The sequence below is a fragment of the Notothenia coriiceps genome, unplaced genomic scaffold (genome assembly GCF_000735185.1).
Source record: "Notothenia coriiceps isolate Sejong01 unplaced genomic scaffold, NC01 NC01_scaffold00011221, whole genome shotgun sequence".
Lineage (NCBI taxonomy): Eukaryota > Metazoa > Chordata > Actinopteri > Perciformes > Nototheniidae > Notothenia > Notothenia coriiceps.
Genome location: NW_011343922.1, coordinates 65,406 through 86,520, shown reverse-complemented (window position 1 = coordinate 86,520; position 21,115 = coordinate 65,406). Strand labels below are relative to the sequence as shown.

Below are 21,115 nucleotides of genomic sequence, written 5' to 3'. Positions count from 1 at the left end.
TGAATTTGTAATTGAATAGCCCTGGGTTAAGGGGTGGGACATCTCTAAGTGGCTGGCCAATCCCAACAGAGCCGGCCAGCTAACCAATCAGAGCAGACTGGGCTCTGGTTTCAGACAGAGGGTGAAAGAGGTGCTGCAGCACAGGCAGTATGAGAACAATAAATATGTTTTCAAAACATTAAAGCCCGGAAACATGTCACAGTAGAGACACTAAATATAAAGATGTTATATATATATTTTAGGTATATATAACCTAAAAATTAGCAAAATGTAGACCCTTTAAATGTATATCTGCAGATGTTTCTCTGAATTTGAGTTCCTTTTCACCTTACAAAGACACTAGTAAGGCTTGAATCTTTATATGTATCTTGATGTAATAAACAAGGACTTGTAGGAGTAGATAAGAATTTTGCATTAGAAAGCAGTAACAAAGCAATGTGTAACAATGCTGTGGAAATCCAGGGTTTGAGGGGACTCACATTGAGGCCATGCCTGGGGCTGGAGGTGTACGGCTGGGCAGACAGCTGCTTCAGATTCTGGTAGAGCAGCTCAAAAAGTGGCAGGTACAGCAAACAGATCCGGGCCTGCTGGTTCTGAAACAATAAATATGCCACAATGAGCTTTTTAAAAAACAAATGCACTGATGAATCATGAATTGTGACCTCACATACTGTAAGGTCGCAAAGGCAAACAAAGAGCACTGTTTAAGATAATATTATTGTTGGATCATGAGCCAACTGCTCCAAGCTGCAATCACATGTTCCTGCACTCTAAAAACGGTCTCGTTTGCATAACAGACAGACACTGGTATCTTGTTGGAGGTACGTTAAACCGCAGTTCATTATATGTTCATAGTGGAGCTGTGTTTAACCTGTGTCATATCAAATATTAACTTTTAGTACCAGACAACGAGGTTCTGATGCAAATAGGTGCCACAGTAGAAAGAGGGGGACAATGTGCTTGTCACGATGCTTTGTGAACAAAAGAAAAGGGAGGTGTAATAATAGAGAGAAAGCCTTTTTGTATGGGTAGCTAGACGAGTGTTTTGACAACTGAAGGTGTGAATAGATTGCTTGTGCTTTTAGTCACTATCCAAACCGAGTTATTCCGAACATTATTTGTACCTCTTTCCTTGTTCCTTCATCGCTCCCTCACCTTATATGCTGTGTAGCGGTCGTCCATGGCGTGTTTAATAAGAAGGTTCTTGAGGACGCTCACGGCCAGCTGCCGGACCTCGGGCCCCTGCTGCACGGCCTCCGCCAGTTCCCTCAGCAGCAGGCCCACCAGGAAGTGGTTACGGCAGTAATCCTCCGTCAGGCTGAACTCCAAACTCTGCTCTGTGTTAGGTCAAACAGGAAGTGTCAGTATACAAAGTATGGGCTAAAGTGATGCTGATAACTATGTGTCTTTTTGATTGCGGTACTACCTACTAAAGTGAATTTTCTTAGACTAAAATCTGATTAGCAGTCTTGTGGAATGTGTTTGTTTTAGAATGTCTCATAAAGAAGTGGTATAACAGTTGTTCAGTGAATAATATTAGCTTATTGTACATAAATTACTTTGTGCATGCAATATAATCAGCATTGCTCAGTGAGTTGAAATGTAATAGAGGCAAAGTGTGAAAAACATTCAGTCATTCAAAGTGCAACGTCCCAAACCAATGAGCAACCACGTTTACACACCACGCCAGAAAGGTAGAAATCAAGATCATTCTTTACCAATGCTCACATTAGGTGATGAATAATGTTATACATATTCATTCTGTACAGTATAATCAGAGAAGAGATACACATCACAAGAATCAGAGACGTGCCACTAGAAATGAGAAGTTGTCTGTTTCAACACGAACGATGATTTTCACAATAATGCTGTGATAATGTCAGGCAATGCAGGCTGGGAACTGAGCCCACATCCGCATTTACCTTCTGATTGACAGAAACAGACAGGCAGAGAGAGAAAACAGACACAGACAGCGAAGAGAGAGAACCGCAGCTTTGTGAAAGACGTTGCGTTCTAGTGTTTCAAGACACTGCGGAGAGAAGGCTTGATAGCCAAGATCCTCCCCCTCGACAACACCCAAGCTCAGGCAAGTGAAGGGTTAGCCTAGCATTAGCATAGTGAGTTGGAGTGAATGGGGGTCCTATGAGTGTTGACAGGATGGTTAGTGCAGGTCAGAGCGAGGAGGTGCAGGTGGTTTGCTTACGGCAGCAAACACGGTGGCGTTTATGTACAGTAAGACGCGGTGAGCATCACCTACCTACAGGGCCAAAAAGCTCCGTCGCATACGGAATAAAATCTGACCACGAGCAAAAAAAACAGAGAGGGGGGGGGGGAAATAAAGATATTGGGGGTGAAATCCATGCAGCATTTCCACAGCACTTTCTTTTCACTTGTGGTTAGGTAGAACATGTGTTAACAAGTGTTGGCTAAACTTGTTTAGCAGACACCATAGTATGATAATTAGTAGGTAATGCAGGTTTAACTTGCCACCAACTCATTTATAGACCTGTGTGTGCATGGGCCAAACAATCAGGCAGGTTCAGTGTGGTGGATGCAGGTCAGGTGGGGGATGGGTCATGTGATAGCTACTTAGCTGGTACATGTGGAGCGAAATGCATTCAAAGGGAGGTATTCTATCTAACGCTCACCTTGTACCCTCTGCATCTTGGTGCGCCCAAACGCCATGGGCAGGTTAAGAGGGATGAAGTGTTCGTGGTTGCACATTGACATCAGGAAATCAAATTTCATTTCAGTCAGCACCTGTGCCAAAAAACAGACATACGTGAGTGTGGGCCATGCAAGTTCTTAAGCAAATGTATATGAACCGCTGCAGCACAAACATAGAATTCTCTGCAGTGTTTTGAACTCAATCCTTGATGCCGCTGATAGTGCTTCTCGGGTTTCTGTGTTTAATTTGTTATTCAAATGTCTGCTGATAGGCACGGTACGGCAGGAGATACAAAACATGTTATTCTATCATGTAAACAAGTTCTCCAATTCAGTTCATTTCCGTTAAACTTTACATCTTTTTTCATAGTGACTAGTCATAAATGCATTTCAATTCCTTTTTTTGTCTATTTACATTTCTTAAACACATTTTTTTATATTATAATTGATGAAAAAAACCTTTCTAAATGTTCTCCTTTACAAGCTTTGATGAATACATTCATTTATTAATACATATTTTCCAGTTATTTAATATAAAATGGATGAAATGAAATTGTCCTTAATGCTTTAAAAGTACTTTTGGTACTTAAGTATATTTTGATGCCAATAACACTGTACTTAAATAAGACTTTAAATGCAGGACTTGTACAGAATTTATAAAATTATGTACTGCTACTTTTACTTAAGTATAAAATCTGAGTACTTTTCCACCACTAGTTTATATATGCACTTTTTTACACCAAAGCAAATTCCTTGAATGCGAAAACCTACTTGGCAATAAATCAAATTCTATTCTGATCAGCAAAAACATACTTTTACTCTTCTATAGTCCTCTTTTCAATAGCCTTAAAGTGTGCAGTTGTGTGTTGGCTGACTTAAAGGATGTACCTTAGGATCCTTGAGACCGAAGTGACACATGTAGTGGTTGATCAGGCCGAAAGCAAAGCCCCTGTTCATGACGATCAGGCACCTCTGAGGAGAGAGAGCATGGTTAGCACGTATACTGCTGAGGTAAATAAAGGTGTGATCCCAGAATAAACAAACACCTTTTTGAGGCTGAGATGATATTGTTGCGTTCTTGAGTTGTGTTAAAAATGACAACAAGAGAGAAGCAATATGATATGTACAACTTGAGGATCACATCATCTCAGATAAGAGTTAATGGAGAAAACATATGTTTGGTAGTTTGATAAAACTACCTAACAATTTGCACCTACTGTACTTACATCTTGTAGCCTGCTTACACAAACTCACAGGATATATTTGACTATTAATGAAAAGCTACTGTGCACCATTTTGAATGTATATACTATGTTTATATATTTCTGTATATTAGAGAGTATTGAAATGCATTCTGTATATTTTACAGTGTGTAGATACACTTTTGAATATATGTCTTTTATACTTAGAATATGTAATGTATTTTTTTTTTATATTTAATGTATATTTGTATTTTATTCTATTTTTAATAAATGTTTTAATTGTTGTTCATTGACTGTCAAAATGACAAAACTATTTCCCAATTCGGGATAAATAAAGTATGTATGCATCTATCTATCAAACTATTGTATTATCATGACTGACTTTTTGTTCCCAGATCAGATGGTATAGTTGAAAGTCAGTTTCTATGCACCAGCCTGCAGAAGTCAAAGGATGTGTTTTTAATGTTTTTGCAAGTGGCGTTCCAGACCTTGATGAAATTGGCCAGGCTCAGATTGATGCAGCGAGCTTCCTCCAGGATTTCCATGTGGCGGATGGTGATGTGCGGCATGATGGACAACACCAGCGACTGCAGCGCCTGGTGGAAACTGTCCGGGAAACGCTGGGGCCGCGGCATCTAATGATCGGGATGAATACGTAATGAAGCGTAATGTATACAGATAGCCCCTAGTGTACAGTTCCTTTAAACAGATTGCATTCTATCATGTTTTCGAAAGAGCAACAGCCATCACCTTGTTTACTGTTGCTTACAACCCAGATGAAATGCAGACCCAGGCATCAAAAGATGGAATAAACACACAGCTCAGTGATTCATTATAAGTCTCCTGTTATATCGTTAAGTGTTTGTATGGTTTAAATGTGTTGACATGTTTCGTAACATCACGTGATTGTGGGTTACACGCCAAATGTAGACATTTGAACTCTGTGTAGTGTCACAAGCAAAGACTGGTATTGTTAAACAGTGATGTGAAAGACACCATGATCTTAATGACTCAAAAGAAGTCACAAAATACCAACCTTTATGCGGCTGCCCTCCTGTAGATACTGGGCCATGGATTTGGCCATTGTTTCAAAGAAGAACCAAGAATACTGCAGACAAATGGAAAAGAGAACTGCAGTTAGACTACATTGGGTATTTCCTGATGTGCTTATAAGCTTACCATGAGAGAAAGTTGTGATGACAGAAAAACATGTCACGTTATAGTACATACTGTATATACAAGTGCCATCTTATAAGCAGGTGTGCCCCCTGCTGTTTATTAATGGTACTACAACTGGACTGAGGCAGAAAGTGTGTAAATAGAAAAAAACACACCTTGAGCAGTTTGTTGCTGGTGTTGAAATCAGCTGTCTGTTTGAGGGTTGCTGTGACGGCGGTGGCTAAAACCTCATGTGTGGTTACTGAGTTCCCCGAGGCAGGGGTGTTGGTCACAAACACATACTGAGAAGAGAAAATAAACACAAATCAACTTTAGGATTCTTTGATTTTGTTCAACCAGGTAGCAGAGTTAGTATGTTACCTTAACAAAAGAGCGCAGGTAGTGTTCCAAGCCCTCCTCGTGACATCTGGAGACGATGTGTATGATGACACTGGAGGCACAGAAGCAGGGCGATGTTATAGTGTGAGCTTTTGCATCGGTATTAAATCGTGTAAAAGAGATGTTACACTCTACTCACCGCAGGGAGTTGACAGCGATCTCATGCGTTTCTTTGGTCGCTGCTGTGAGCACTCCAAACAGCTGCATCAGCACCGTTGGAAGGAAGTTGATGATGACATGAGTCTCCATGGCATGCAGGCACTATAAGAGAGGGAGATATAGGTGGAAGTAAAGGCAGGTAGGTAAGTTACAACGTGATTTTTAAAGAGCAACTATGTCAAAACCTTTATAGAAGATACTGAATCTGGTAATTGGGGTCAGAAAACTTGTATAATCTTGACTATATATGTAAGGGACTTGACTTAAAAATAAATACACTTAACATAGAAACACAAATAACCTCAATAACATCTGGCTTTTAATTTTCTTAGTCTGGCCTGAAAAATAACTTGTGGGAATTTTTTTTTGCCAGGATCATTTTTTTTCTTTTTTCCCCCATCTGAGACATTGCTATTGTTGTTGTGATACTTTATCTGGCCACAGGATTGTTTTGTGTGTTATCAAGTTATGTTTGTATCAAGATAAGCATAATAACAGGTACAAGAAAAAAAAGCAGCTGTTTTTTTCCAGGTGAAAAAAAAAATGTATGTTAGACATACACGTACTATTCCTACGAAAAGTGAGTAACTTGGTGACTGTTATTTTGTCATGAATTTGAGAGAGAACCATGTGATGAGAAAGTGGGCTACCAGAATACGTTGATCTCTCCTGCCTATCAGTGCTTCCTCAGTTGTCAGATAGTGCCATGCAACAAGTCTGTAACCCCCCTCTCTCCTGCTGACTGACAAGTTGAAGACCTTTATTTGCCCCTGAGGGGAAATGAGACTGTGCACGGCCTGACAGTATCTCACCTTCAGGTATTTGATCAGTTCTGCTGTGTTGCCTTCTGATGTCGTCCTCATCAGCTGACAGTGCTGGAAGAACTTGTGAAGATGCAGGTCCTGCAGAGGAATAGAACCATCACGTAAACACACTCTCTTTACACCAGCTACCAAAATGACTGAAGAGCAAAGTGATGTACCTGAGCATATATTGTAGATGCCACGTGGGTCTTCACTTTGAACAGCGTCTTGGTATTTTCCACCCATTTGATATCTGGTTGGGACTGTTGAAGTGCGCACAAATATAAAATGTTTAGGGTCAAGTAGCTTGATGAATACATTACACAGCTCTTAGAAAAGTGACATTTTAATTTGTGGACATTTAGCTTAATTAGTACTTAAAAAACATACCTTACAAATCAAATATCAGTATTAATTACTAATGAAGAACCCTCTGCGTATATGATAGCTTTAGTTTTAGTTGTACCATTATGCCTGACCTCTATTGGGGTCAGTGAGTCTTTGGTAAAGGGAATAGGACTGTACCTTCTTGGTGTCCTGACAGAGGTATCCAGGAGGCAAGGTGGATGCTACAGGCAGCTGCAGCTCCACTGACTGCATCCTCCCTTCTTTCAGCAAAGGCATCCAGGAGTAACCCACTGGAACACATGAAAATAGCAGAGTTGGCCTTACTGTCCTTATATGGACATGAAATGTGAAGCCAGCAATTTGTTTATTTCCTTTTCTTTTAATAGTTTTGCATTAAAGGACACATATCAAATCAGTTTTAGACAGACACTCACCCAGGGACTCTACCCCCTCTCTCTTTTTGCTGCTGGCCTTGCTGCTGGACTCACAGCTGATGTGGTAGAAGGTGAAGAGGATATGGTGTTTCTCATGAACGTGGACAGGCAGCTCGATCTTCACCTAACCATGGGAACAGGTCACTGTATTAGCTTTATGTAGCAACATCATCTCAGCATAGACATTACTGGTACCAATAGACTTAATATATAACAACAATATAAAAAGTTGTTAATGCTATGCTAGATCAGTCTTTTGCAGTTATATTTTAAATGTTTTTACACAGAACTGGATTTTATCTCATCAACAAGACATATTTACCAACCCCCTTTGCAGCTAGCTGGAAAGCCTTTGCATCTATTGTGACCACACCACAAGTCTAATGTCACTATATATTGGAATACAACTATTAAAGTAATTTCAGTTATGCTTCATTGATTTTTAAAGAAGTAAATATTCTACACTCATACAGAAATAGCGGCATATATTTCATTTAAATTCGGGCATCCTATTTTCTCAATTGTCCAAAGTGCAGGGGCGGCGCCAATTGGCCTAGCAACGGCTTAGCGACCCCATTGTTTTGTTATGAAAATGTATCTATATATATATTTATACACATTCTCGCGAGATCTATCAGGGGTCGTTAAAGCGCGAACTGTTACTTGGCTAATGCTATAATTCTCAGTATGTGAACACAGATCGAAAATGGAAAGATTTCTCACAAGTCAGCGTAAACCACCGCGATCTCCAACAAAAATATTGTTGGAGCACAGTTAAGTGTTTTTTTGGTTGTGCTTACCTTGCAAAGTAATGTTATAAGTGTCAAAGGAATGTTTTAATGTAAATATTAATGATAATATTGTAGCGTGTCCAAGTTAACAGTTATGTCAGTTATCAGATGTGCAGAGTTTAGTACATTTGTAAAGTTAATTAGGCAATGTTGTTGGTGGGAGTTAGGGAGAGACCGCCCCTTCCAGGTGTGTGTGTGTGTGTGTGTGTGTGTGTGTGTGTGTGTGTGTGTGTGTGTGTGTGTGTGTGTGCGTGTGCGTGTGTGTGTGTGTCTTTTCCAGTGTGTGTGTGCGTGTGTGTGTGCGTGTGTGTGTGTGTGTGTGTGGAGGGAGTACGAGACGGTAGGAGTTGTGTTCGAGTGTGGGGAAAAGTCATAATGAGTGTTATACTATTTATTGCTCTGTAAGGCGTGGCTGGCCGTCAATACCAGAAAATAAAGAGAACGTTTTCGACATTGAAGGCTCGAGTGATCTGTGATCTTGAATAGCGGTGAACGCTACAATATTAACAGGTTCGTGCTCGGCCCACTGGTATTGTTTGTTATTTATTTTTTAAATTAACTATTAACGCCGTGCTGTCATATAGCAACTGCTAAACTACTGCAGCAAAGAAATCCTGGCGAAGTGCATAGCTATAACTACCACTTTTCACATTAATTCATATTGACTACCCAAAATGTTCATATCCAACTCTAGTGGTGTTCCGCACTTGGACCCACATTTCACTTGTGATACAGTATTTGTGTCTCCCTTAAAAGCATGCTAAAGTAAAAGTAAAACAAATCTATAATTAAGAAATATCAGCTTATCCACCAGGGGGCAGCAACACCAAATACATGTTTTAACCCTGAACACGTTCTGATTTTTTCACAGGAAGTGACACATACAGAAACACTAAACTGAATTTCCACATCAACAGATCTAGTGACCAACAAACTGCTTAAGAATGTCATGAGTAATTACTTTTGATGACAGGTGTATGAATCTTTCAGTTAGTGTGTTTAATTATTAATCTGGGGAAATTCAAACATAAGATTGTGACATCCTTTAAGGCTCTCTATGCCCTCACTAAGACCTTAAAGTGTGTTCAAATAAGCTTTTGAGGATAAAAAGATCAAGGCAAAATATGTAAAAAGATAAAGATCATTGTTTTTTGGAGTAGAAATTCTCTATGATGTGACGCTGAAGCATGTGGAGGTAAATCCCAGAGAGCGTGCATGCGGGTGTTTTGTGGGCACTCTTCAGATCCTAATCCGTTTGATATTAGGAGCCCAGCTTCGTGTGTGCGTGTGCGTGTGCGTGCGTGTGTGTGTGTGTGTGACTGATTTATGGGATTATCTCTGGCTGAGGAATTTGACCACAGTGACTGCCTCTTGCTGTAGGGAGTTTTGGGAATAACAATCAGAGTTGCTTGTTGCACTTCCTCTTTATATCGAATCCAATGTGAACAACCTGATGAATGAGTGTTTCTTCAGGTTGTTTCATTTCACGATAACATATTTACTGAACAGACTGAATCAGACTAATGCCTGGGGGAAAAAGTGCGAGGATAGCGATGTAACCTTCTCACCTCGTCGTAGAACTCCGGGCTCTGATTGTGGTGCAGGACGGCTGCGTAGGTGCTGCTGGTGAAGAGTGAGTCTCCCGGCTTGCCGTAGATGCACTGAAAGGCAAGCAAGCATCAAGAGTCAGTCATCAACTCTGGCCCTTCGATGTTGGGGGGCCACGGCGGTGAGTAAGTGCTCAGAAATCTGTAATTACTGACAATATTTGGAGGTGAGGGTGCAAGACCCTCATTGTATGGGGCTTTGAAGCTCCGACAGATTAAACTAAGAAAGAAGGTTACTCAACCTCAGCCTTATCAAGAAGAACGTCATGCAGTTTTGTGCCTTACATTTTTAAACAGAGGATTCCATCCTTTGTTGAATAATAATAATGAAAGAAAAGCAAAAAACACAGAAATGTACGTCTCCTTGACTCTACGTGGGGTGACAAACATGTTCATGTTTCTTTCCAAATGCACCCTCAATCAGGACTGTGTATATCTGTGGAGGAAAGTCATGCTTGACCAGGTGAGAATATTTCCAATCAGGGGCAACAAAAAGGGATACAAATCTTCAGAGCCGTCCTGATGGCTGCTTTGATGCTGTAATGAGGAGGCTAACAGATGCAGTCATCTGTAATGAAGAACAATGAGCAGAGCTGCCAAGAGGAAGGACATTTTCTGGATGCAAATTGAGACTGATTGGATCAGAAAAATGGAGCCTCTGCTGGAGGAGGGGAGAGGCTCAAAGAGGGGGGACAGTGGGGAAGAAGCTGGAGTGTGAGGAGGAAGGAGGGAAGGAGGGGGGATTACACAGATTTCAGAAAGGTCCGTTGTTGCGGTCACAGGGTGCGGTAGGACTGCAGACGCTGTGCAGTGGTTTGTGAAGCAACACATCCAGGGCCCTTACAGACGCAGCAAGGGGATTGATGGGAATTGTGATTAACCAGGCTCTTATCTGATGTCCCAGTCATGCACATACTGAACCAGACATGCCTTAAAAACAAACATGTTGCACTGGCTGCACTGGTAGAGCTCGTCATTCTTTTCAGGGATATTAAGTCAAATCTCAGTTAAACCAACAAATAAATTAAACCTGAGATCATGATTGTAGGATTGTACTCTGAAAAAGACATATTTGTGTCCCAGAGCTTCCCCTAGCTTCCGCTGCTTGCTCCTGCTTTTTGTCTGTAAAACAAAAGTTCTTCCTCCATGCACTTCCAGCATTGTTTGAGATCAGACTCACTTTATCTGATGCAGTATACTGGAGGCTGAGACTCTATCAATTGCATCAAGGGCAAATGTTTTGTTGGTTGAATTCAAAGAAACCCTGTTTTCCTCCCTCTCTCCGGAAAAGGGAAAAGAAAAACAATCCACGGTGCTTTGAAGACTCTTTCCAGCTGCAAATATTTATATATATATTTTTTTAAATGATGTGTGGCCGGAGAGGAGCAGCGAGGATGAGGAGAGAGAGAGAAAAAAAAGAGTGACCATTCGTTATCTTCTCCTGCCAGCTCTAATAAGCGGTTTCCCTTTCTCCTCCTCTGGCCCCTCTGCTGCTCTCTGAGACCCACTTTGTGACAGCAATAGAAAGAATCATGTCTGAGGCCTCTGCTATCGATCACATCTCTCAAAGGACATTCCCAACATTGAATTGACAGTCATTGTTTGGAGACCTTTGCAACAGACTCCTGCTAGTCTGCTGGAAATAAAGGTTGTGCTTGTTTATCTTTTTATTCTATCTTCTGCTATTTTCCTGTAAGCATGCTGTTTGAATAACAGATCAAAATATGATCACACTCCTCTCTCTGGGTGACCCTGTTCAAGTCCGTTTTTAGACTTCTTGTCCATAATTCACTATTTAAGATAAGAAGAACTTGAGCTGCATGAATTACATACATTGTGTAATCCGGTTGATTTAAGTGTACGAAGTTATAAAAGCTCTCAATGTCTCTACATGGAAAATGTCCTAAATACATTTTAATCTACATGAAAAAGAGTAATGTAATCATTTGAAAACACTGCTTCAAATCCTGTGTAGTAATTGACCTAAACATCATGTGAACAGTTACATTTATAAATGTTTGATAGTAGGTTCATATTAGAACTTTGTATCGAACTGTAATCGCAACATTTCAGATCAAAATGGCCTGTGAATACACTCCTACATCACAACGTTAATGTGTGTATAACTTACATAGGCAGAACATATGACAATATAGTATGCAGTTCATTAAACCCACCTTTAAAGAGGTCGCCCCTTCTTCATCTGAATCTCTGAACTGGATGCAGACTGCAATGTTTCTAGCCTGGTGTGGAGGAAACATGACATCAGTCAGGTAATGCACAAAGTAGAGCGAATCATTGTCTACACACCGAATCAATTTGGAGATATATGCTTCATTTTGTGTAGCAGCCGGCAACCACACAGAAATCAGATCAATTCTGAGAGTCACACCTTGGTGAAGGACTTCTGGTTGTCGTATTTGAGCTGCAGGGGGCAGACGTACAGCTGGTTCTTGTAGGATGTGTAGGGGTAGTTGTACTTGGCCTCCGCGGGCAGAAACTCCTCCACCTCCACTGAAACCCGCTCACAGCCGTCCTCGAAGGGCTTGACGGGAACATAGGAGGAAGTCACCGTATCTGCAAGAACAGAGTGCACGAGTAATGGGAAAACCATCGCCGCTGTGTTCCTGTTTTTTGTGCCATCCCAAGAGTTAACTTAAGATTGTTCTGGATACTTCCAAGCTAAGAACTCCTCCTGGCTTTGGAACAGCCTTTTCTCCATCTGCAGCCGTTTAAAACTCACTTTTACAAGATGGCCTGATGATCTATTGCATGTTTCCTCTCATTATTCAAATGTATGGTGGGCTATTTCCCTTTATTGTCATATCACATCTAAACTGTGCTTGTTTTAGGATCACCATTTTAGTTTTACTATATTTCCTTCTTCTAGCATTTCTGGCATTTTGTTGCCTTTTATACAAGATCACCTCCTTTATTTGTATCTAATGTATTTATATATTTGGTTATTTATTTCACTAGAATTTTCACCATGAGCTTATTTCTTAAATCCATAACTTCATTGTTTATTTTATTTTCACCTCAACCTGCTCATGTATTTTTTTATTCTGTTTCTCTATTGTCTTGTTTGCATTTTAGGAACAGGAATACGGTGACTATTGTTTGATAACTATCCTCGTGATCAAGAATTTGAAGCTTATTTTACTTTTCTTTATGGCATTCCTCAGAGATAGTGAGCAGCTAACTACAGGACGCTTCAAAGCTGTTTATTGCCAGTTGTAATAGTACGGCACTCTGCTTCACTGTAACAGATAGACAAATATTAGGATATGGGGAGTGTTTAGGAACGACAATATACTTGAGAAGTCAGGTGGGACACACTCGATGGTGACATTCATCTGTCCAGGGATGGTCTGAAGCTTGCTCTTCTCAGGTCTGTTGAGGGAAATAAAGATTTAAAATAAGAACAAGATTAAATAAAACAATGTTTCTGAATTTGAATGTAGGCTTTTGTAAACTGGCTTTTATGCAATGCCTTTTAAAAAATGTATGTGCAAGGGCATGGGTGTTTTTGTGCTCTAGTTTCTAAGCACTGTCTAAAATAGCAGAAGATGTGATGACTCACTTCCTGATGTCAGCCAGCAGCTTGATGATGTCATCATTGGAGACTTTGCTGCTGTCCTGGCGGTAGAGAGGAGAAAACTTCCCGTCCATGTCCAAGCTGCCCTGGGCGTCTTTAAACACCTGCCTGAAAACACATTAGAGGAGGTGTGACATAAGCAGAATAAAAAAATAGATTTTTGGCTTTTAAAAACCCACGTTTACTTATTATGATGCCAGATGTTATGCATTTGAATTGGGTCGTTCTAAAAAAGGATCCAAAGAGATTCATTTCTGGGTCATATTTTGACTTGTGTATTCTTCCTGTCTTACTTGGCAGCCCAGGCGAAAGGCATCCTGTACTGACCCAGGCGTTGGCATGTCTGCTTGGCAGCTTTGAGCACCTTCTGAGCAGTCTGCAGAGACAAACAGAAAGGCACAATTCAAAAACAGAAGACCGAATGCTAAACTCGTCAGCTCACTGCTATTTGCTTGTCTTTGAATGGTGATAAGGGAGCACTGTGGACCTTGCTGATGTCAGAAGTCTTGATATACGGCTCGGCGCAGTGTGTGATGCCGTTCTGCAGCACCTTCTCCACACGGGCCACCAGGAAGATATCTGCATGAGGGTTGGTCACTGAAAAGATACCCTAGAGGAGAGAGGGGTACATGGATAATTAGAGTAGGGACTTGATAATATGGATATGTGGTTGGATGTGCATTAGTAGACTGTGATATCTTTTTCCTAAGACTAGAAAGCACTGCTGGGTTCTTTGATAAAAAAGCATTCATCAGCAATTCAAATGTCTTTTCGTTCTTAAATCTTTCCGCTGCTTCTCTACAAGGCAAGTGCAGGGGGAAGTGGCTGCTGTCAGCCGAGCTCATACAGGAAAACCACATAGGGCTCACTTCTATTTTTGCTCTGGTGCGAGGGGACTGACTTATAGCTCGTCAGTGTCAGCTCACATAAACAATCTCCAGGGGACAGAATTGACTTTCGGACAAAACACGCTGCTCCTATTAAGTTATGAGCTCATATTAGTTTGAAATGTATTTTTAACCTCCTCTTGGGTTTCCCTAGAATGGAAACAAAATCTAGACAGAAGTAGCAGGAAGTCATTTTGTAATTCGTTATATTTTCAGGCACCATAAGAATTGACACTACCGAGGGAGCACCTTCTAAGTGGCTAGTTTAGCTTCAAATTGAAATACACGCAGACGCCACAAACAGTAATAATATAGAAGAGAGTAGACAGATAGATAGACAGACCCTGTGCAACCACTCCCATCCGCCCTCATTCATTCATCTAATTGTCATACTGCCCAGAATGGCTCGCAGAAAGTGTTACAGCTTTTTGCAAACAAATACTACTCGTTGTTGGCTTGAGGAACTCATTCACATATTCACTGTGATCAACGTAATAGATCTGTGAATGGTGTAATGAACTGGAACAGAAGCTGTGGCCTCCTCAGAGCTGCTGATGCAGTGGAGAGTGGAGGCTCAGTCCTTGGACCACACCCAACGCACCTAAATTAAAGCGTGGTCAGCTGAGCTATAATAACACACTAATCACAGAGGTAGAGACGGTTCCGTTAGTGTGTGTGTGTTTGTATGTGTGTGTTCTGCTGGGGTAGGACTTTCACAGATGTCTGTTGGCAGAATGTAATATCAAGGGCAGAAATAAGACTTGGAACAGTTCCATTATTTAATGTCTGCAGCTTTTAAACTGTGCATGGCCTGCTACTGGTTGCTGCATTCTTCATTAGAGATACTTGTTCTGCTGTTTCTAGGTAAGAAGTCACATCAAGCTTACATCCCGGGCACTGCGTTGATACAACACTGAAAGGGGGTTCTGAAATCACAAATGCCATCTAAATGAGCAACACTGTGTTTCCGTTTCAGAAGACTTTGGTGCTGAAAGGGCATCTGAGGATACAACACACAAATACAACCCTCTGAACTTCAGTACATGGAGGTTCTTTCTGGTGTTTCAAGTAGTCTATGTATGCATTTCTCCGCATGGGCAAAGAGGAATACAAATGGATATGTGTTCACACTGTTTGCGTTAGATTAGTATTTTTGTATATCTTCACTAGTAGCTATTCTTTCTCAAAACAGAGGAAGAGCAAAACTCGTTATGAACTAACACATTTTCAGTTAGTTCTTCATGTGGTTAAAACTCTAATCTGAAAGGATACCATCTTCTTCTGTCTAAAAGGCAGGTTATGTAAGCAGAGCCCATGTGACTTTGTAATCGAAGAGCTTACACTTCCTAGATCTCTGGTTTTATTTAGACTAGAGATAGACTACACTAAAGATGTTAAAATCACTTGCCTTAAAAGTTCATAATAGTTTTACTTTTAATACTTAACTCATTACATTTGAAACCAATTGTACTTTTGGTAAATTAGTATTTTTCCAAATGTCGTAAAAAAAAAATCTATATATTTATAATTATTATACAAAATATGAATGATGAATTAAAGTTAATTAGATTGTGTTTTTTTGTTTTGTTCAGAAATTGTTGAAGTCAAAATATGTTTCCCAGACAGGATGAAGCATTGTTCCGAACACACCTCACATCTGTGTGAATGACACTGCAATGATTCAGGTTCCTTGCCCCTTCTGATTGGCCGTGAGTCATTTCCTGAATCAAACAGATGGATAACCACAGCCAAGTCTCTACCTGTGTAGGGAAGCGCAGCAGAGCCTCGGACACCCTCTGAAGAAGCGGCAGGCCATTCCCTTTGGCAGAGTCTCCGTTCACCATGCCTCCTCCCTCCCTGACTCCTCCTCCTCCTCCTCCTCCTCCTCCTCCCCCTCCCCCCTCTGAGTCTGATGAAGGAGAGAGCTGCCCCGAGGCGTCGGTCAGCATCTCCTTGACGCACGGCGGGTTCAGGTCCACGTGGAAGTCGGCTGAGATCTTACAGCTCTTGGAGACGTCGAAGAGGGCGAGGCTGATGAAGAACGGCTCCACCTGGGGTCCAGCAGAGAGAGGCTTTTCACACTTCAATACATCAGGCAGGATTACAATACCCCTGGATATAGTGACTGTCCATCACAGCTTTATTCAGAGCAATGCCTCAACTAAGAATTCCCCCCATCTTTTCATTTTTCTGTGGAGGACCCCCAAGCTATTGGTTGGGGTATTGAGAATAATGTTAACTCTTTAAATGTAATCTGCCATACTATCAAATATGCAACAATAACAATTGTAGATGTTTCCATTTTAAGAAACATTTTAACTACAGTTGTTCGAGACAAAATATTTACAGATAAATATTGTAAAAAAGATTGCCTTCACGTATAGACACCAAACATTAGTGTTATCTTATCCCTTGTTTAGAAGCAGATGTTGGCTCTACAGTAGCACATTTCTGAATGACTGTGAACTTATGCCAGGATAGAACCATCCAATAATCATTAGACCTACCAGAGACTGTTGAAGGAGAGGAGGGAGGAAGAGGGGGAGGGATTGAGAGAGCGTGATGTATCCAAACCACAAATATGCGTCACTTCAACTCTCCAGCCCCTCTAATGCACAAGCAGGCAACTCAATGTTTTATGACTACAGTAATCCACTCTGACTCTGAAGTGCTGTCTCATGATCCGCACATGAAACACAATGAAGAAATCTCCACCATTCATCAGACGGAGTTCTTGCAGAAGTTATCTGGAAGAACAAAGTTTAACGCCTAGAGAAATTAAAATAAGCGCTTACATTAAGACCAGCTAGCAACATCACTGTTTTGATCTTTTTAGAAAATATGACAACGATATGTAGTTGTGTTTTCCGTTGGCCTGGTTACTTCCATGGCTTTCAGACAGAACAGCATGAATTATGAAAGTGTATTATCTGGGGCAGCCCTGCAGAGGGTGAGGAAGGTTGGGGATGTGTGAGGTTAAAAGGACGACTGTGTATTGAGATTAGATAGGCTTAAGTGCAATTAGAAAAAAGAATTACTACGGATGTACTATCACAATTGATTTTTATATTTTTTATTTATTGTTGTGATAATTTTTTACCGTAAATTTGTTTTTTTAGGTCAGGATGCAATATGCCTTTAAAAATATTTTTTTTTGTATATATATTATTATTTTTTGTGTAATTTTGTCTATGTATATAAGGTCTTATGGTCATCTATTTGACTTTAAAAAGCTTTAGTTTCTCATTAGTAGTAATTAAGGAAAAATAGGAAGCAGTAGAGGTACTATAAGAGTCATTTAATCAGGATATTAATTGAGTCTTTCCTGTGGAGGTAAGGTGGTGACCTACATTGGTGAGGACGCCGTCCCCCTTCTCACTGACGCAGCCCTGCAGACTGAATGTCAGGTCGTGGCAGCTGACCACGATACGACGGCCGAAACGCTCCTCGAACGGCTTCACATCTGGCTCGATCCCTGAGAAGTCCAGCCTCTGGATATCACACAGGAGGGAGGAGAGGGGGAAAGAAGGGAGGAGATAAAACAACAAGAAGAGAACGATTGATCCAGGGGATATGAGAGGGGAGAAGCAGTGAAAGAAGGAAGAGGACAAAGGAGAAGGAAACGGTGCGAGGAGAGATCAAATAGTCTGAATCAATAGTGAAATAAATCAAACATAAAGGTGTCAAAATGAAGCATGAAGCGTACCTGTGTCTCTGGATCCAGGGAGAAAAGCTTTTGTCTGCCTTCGTTCCTGTTGATCTTATTCAGCTGGTCTGTCTCCCTGGCATACTGCAGACACACACAGTGGAAGAATATCAGGTACAATATGTGCAATATAATGTAATGACACCTATATACATTATTTCATTTGGAATTTAAATATCTTGTTGTTCAGATGTTTTTATAAGGATCCCCATTATGAAGTGAGACAACATTATCATCATTAACCCAAACAAAAACCAAAAAAATCACACAATTCTTCAAGAAGTGATAATACAGTTCTATAAGAAATACATAGTATTGCAAACATAAGTCCTTGTCTGAAATAACCTTCAATGATATATGTGTGTGTCCTGGGCTTTCAGGCGTATTCATTTCAAGCAAATAGGGTATTCAAATGTTTTAGTATCTTCAGTATTTTCTTTAACTTTATGCACCGGCAAAGAATTCCAAAGCCTTTTCAAAATGTTTTATGAGTTGTATATATTGCTATATTGTGTACTAAAGGGACATGTAGTTTCTCATAGTAAACCAACACACATCCAGACACAGTAAGACAAAGAAGAAGACGGTCAACAGGCAAAAAGGATAAGAATCTAATGGAGACAAACATATCAAAGCCTCAGGTCACGGTAAAAGCACTAATCCATCTCTCCTCCTCCTCCTCCTCCCTCTCTCTCCTGCTCTCTGTGACCAGCCTGCAGACAGGTGTTCTTGGGGAAAGCTGTGCTGGAGTGGCCCAGAGCAAACAGCGGTGAAGCAGCAGCACAGAGCACAGAGGGCTTTGTTGTCTGTGTGCAGCTCTGGGTTTATAGACATGTTAAACCAGGAGAGTCTCTGTAGAATACACACTGGCGTAGGAAACAGACTCGAACACAGAGCTGCTCTTCTGTGGCTCTATCATTGTGTAAAGATTTATAAACAAGAGATAACAAATGTGGCATGGTACAAAACCTCAGACTCTTTCGAGATAACATGTGGCTTCTCGCAGTGTTGTTTCTTCTTTCTTTTCACTACTATCATCAGCAATAACTGCAGGCCTAACAAGAACAGCAACAAAATACAAGAAATACTACAAATACATAATAATTTAGGATATCAAAAACTACCATGTGAAATACAAAAAAGTATAGAATTGCCATAGAAATGTAAAATGTTTCTGAATATCGATATATCAATTAAAGCATTTTAGATCCATTGCAGGTACATTTTTTTATTAAAAAATAAAAGAAACGGGGAGAGGGGAGAGGGGTACATTTTTGGAGAAAACCCAAAATAAAAGACTATTGTGGTGAATATACTAGAAAATACTCTTCATCTTAAGAATCTTAAACATTCAGTGAGAATAAAGTAACAAGTAGAAAAAATAGTGTTTTTTTTTATCAAGGAACCACTTTACTTTGCGAGGTCAAATCGCTATGATGTATTCTTGCTGTGGACAGATATAGGTCAGTATCTCCTCTTGTCTAAATTCATTATTCAACCATCCATCCATTCATCCTTCGTACCTTCGTTAGTTCCGGATGTAAGCCCCTCCCCAGGCTCTCCAGCAGGCTCTCCCCTTTACCTTGGCTGGGTGTGTCGTCATCTGATTGAACGGGACAATGATCACACATGAATCACACAGCCTGATAACACATCACTGATGCAAATCAGGTCCAGTAAAGCTCTGTTGCTCAATGTTTCTCGAATGGCTTCCCCTGGGCTGGGTGCAAGTTTCAAATCTAGACCGAATAAAACCTTACAGTCTACTGGGCAAATCAGAAAGAGGCTCTTCACTATTCTGCTGGCTCCCAGGTGACGGGTGATGAACTGAGTGAACCCTAAGTGCCTCCCGTCTTTCACCCAGTCCCTCATCAGCAGCTCTGACCAAGCTATTTGGTTTCCCTAGGCCTAGAACATTCTGCAGAGAGTATGCTATTAAAGAAGACGGGCCAATAGATGCTTGCACACAAAGTCAAACTGCATTAGACTGTTGGCATTCTTCCACATAACTTCCAACCCTCAAACGGGCTCAGGTTATGTCCCAACATGTTATTATTGTCATCATGGCTAGATGGACCATTACTTTAGTTTACAGCAACATCGAAATGATGCTGTAAATAATAGGTTGACAGAAGTAGATCTAGACATGTGTTTATCCAAAGTGTCTTGGTAGGTAGAGTATTACTCACCCAGGGCACAGTCCAGTGTCTCTGCCCCGTTCCTCCTGTCCTGGCTGGGATCAGTGGCGTTCTGCAGAGCCTGTTTCAACGTGATCACCCAGTCCTCCATCTCTGCTTCGCTGTCCGCCGCCAGGAAGTGGCTGTAGCGGTCTTGCATCTTCAGTTCGAAGCCATTGCGGCGCATCTTAGGGCTCTGAGGGGGGAAGAATGACTGGATTTTATATGCTTTACATTTGAAGTTCCACAACAAAAAAACACTCACAATAGATAAAAGATCATCCTATATTGTCCTAATAAAAAGATAGGTATGGTTTGGAATATGGAATGTCCCCTGGAGGTTAATATCATTTAATCAAGTAATTACATCCAGGGGGAGACTGTCCAATTTAACTGAATTGGTTTTGTTGTACTTATTGGTTTGTACCATGGTTACAAGCAAGTTTAAACGACATCTCTAAAAGAAACACTGTCACCTTAAAACAAGAACAGAGACTATTTTGTTGGTCTGCGTAAACAAACTGAGAAACAGGTCACTTTTATGAAAAAAAACACAGAGAGAAAGCTCTCAAAACTAGCTACTTAGGATCTGAACCTGTAGCCAAATTAAGGAATTTTCCTTAAATTATCATCATATATCAATGTCAAAGTCAGCTTTATTGTCAACATTTCTACATGTGTTATAGACATTTGAAATACCGTTTCTCGCAGTCCCACAGTGTGACATATATACATAAAACAGATACAAAAAGGGCCTAGATAAACGGGCTATAAAACTAAGTAATAGTAGTAATAAGTACTAGTTGATGATATATTTAAAAAAACACAATCCACAGAACATGAATTTACATGAATGCAAGTATTCTTTAGTGCAAATGAGAAAATGATGTGCAAAGTACAGTTTCAGTGCAGTAGCAGCGGAGATGGGTAGAAAAGTTACTGGTGCTGGATGAGGGAAGGTTGTGTGTGTGTGTGGGGTGGGGTTAAAGTCCAGGTCCATTTGGGACAGGGGGGAAAGGTGGGAGGCAGGGTGGAGAGGTCAGGGGAGAGATGTCATAGGAGGGAGGGAGGGAGGGAGAGAGGAGGGAGAGAGGGAGAGGGGGGAGGTAGGGAGGGGAGAGAGTTCAGCATCCTGACCGCCTGGTGGAAGAAGCTGTTCCTCAGCCTGGTGGAGCTTGA

At 40.8% G+C, this 21,115-nt stretch overlaps 1 protein-coding gene across 1 annotated transcript in view; it reads right to left on the bottom strand.

The window, feature by feature from the left end:
* Nucleotides 1-479: 479 nt before the first annotated feature.
* Nucleotides 480-21,115, bottom strand: part of LOC104946628 (dedicator of cytokinesis protein 11-like) — a gene marked incomplete at its 3' end in the record, with an annotated part of 33,550 nt that continues 12,914 nt past the window's right edge. Inside the window, exons 7-31 of the mRNA XM_010772499.1 lie at nt 19,949-20,132; nt 19,283-19,362; nt 17,760-17,843; nt 17,404-17,544; nt 15,814-16,104; nt 13,654-13,776; nt 13,460-13,542; nt 13,152-13,274; nt 12,885-12,961; nt 11,961-12,145; nt 11,746-11,811; nt 9,530-9,622; nt 7,171-7,294; nt 6,914-7,026; nt 6,568-6,651; nt 6,398-6,487; nt 5,566-5,687; nt 5,409-5,478; nt 5,204-5,329; nt 4,906-4,977; nt 4,358-4,504; nt 3,556-3,639; nt 2,649-2,760; nt 1,156-1,337; nt 480-593 (exon numbers count right to left, since the gene is read on the bottom strand). Coding sequence (XP_010770801.1) covers nt 480-593; nt 1,156-1,337; nt 2,649-2,760; nt 3,556-3,639; nt 4,358-4,504; nt 4,906-4,977; nt 5,204-5,329; nt 5,409-5,478; nt 5,566-5,687; nt 6,398-6,487; nt 6,568-6,651; nt 6,914-7,026; nt 7,171-7,294; nt 9,530-9,622; nt 11,746-11,811; nt 11,961-12,145; nt 12,885-12,961; nt 13,152-13,274; nt 13,460-13,542; nt 13,654-13,776; nt 15,814-16,104; nt 17,404-17,544; nt 17,760-17,843; nt 19,283-19,362; nt 19,949-20,132 — 2,970 coding nt within the window. The remainder of the gene's footprint in view (nt 594-1,155; nt 1,338-2,648; nt 2,761-3,555; nt 3,640-4,357; nt 4,505-4,905; nt 4,978-5,203; nt 5,330-5,408; nt 5,479-5,565; nt 5,688-6,397; nt 6,488-6,567; nt 6,652-6,913; nt 7,027-7,170; nt 7,295-9,529; nt 9,623-11,745; nt 11,812-11,960; nt 12,146-12,884; nt 12,962-13,151; nt 13,275-13,459; nt 13,543-13,653; nt 13,777-15,813; nt 16,105-17,403; nt 17,545-17,759; nt 17,844-19,282; nt 19,363-19,948; nt 20,133-21,115) is intronic.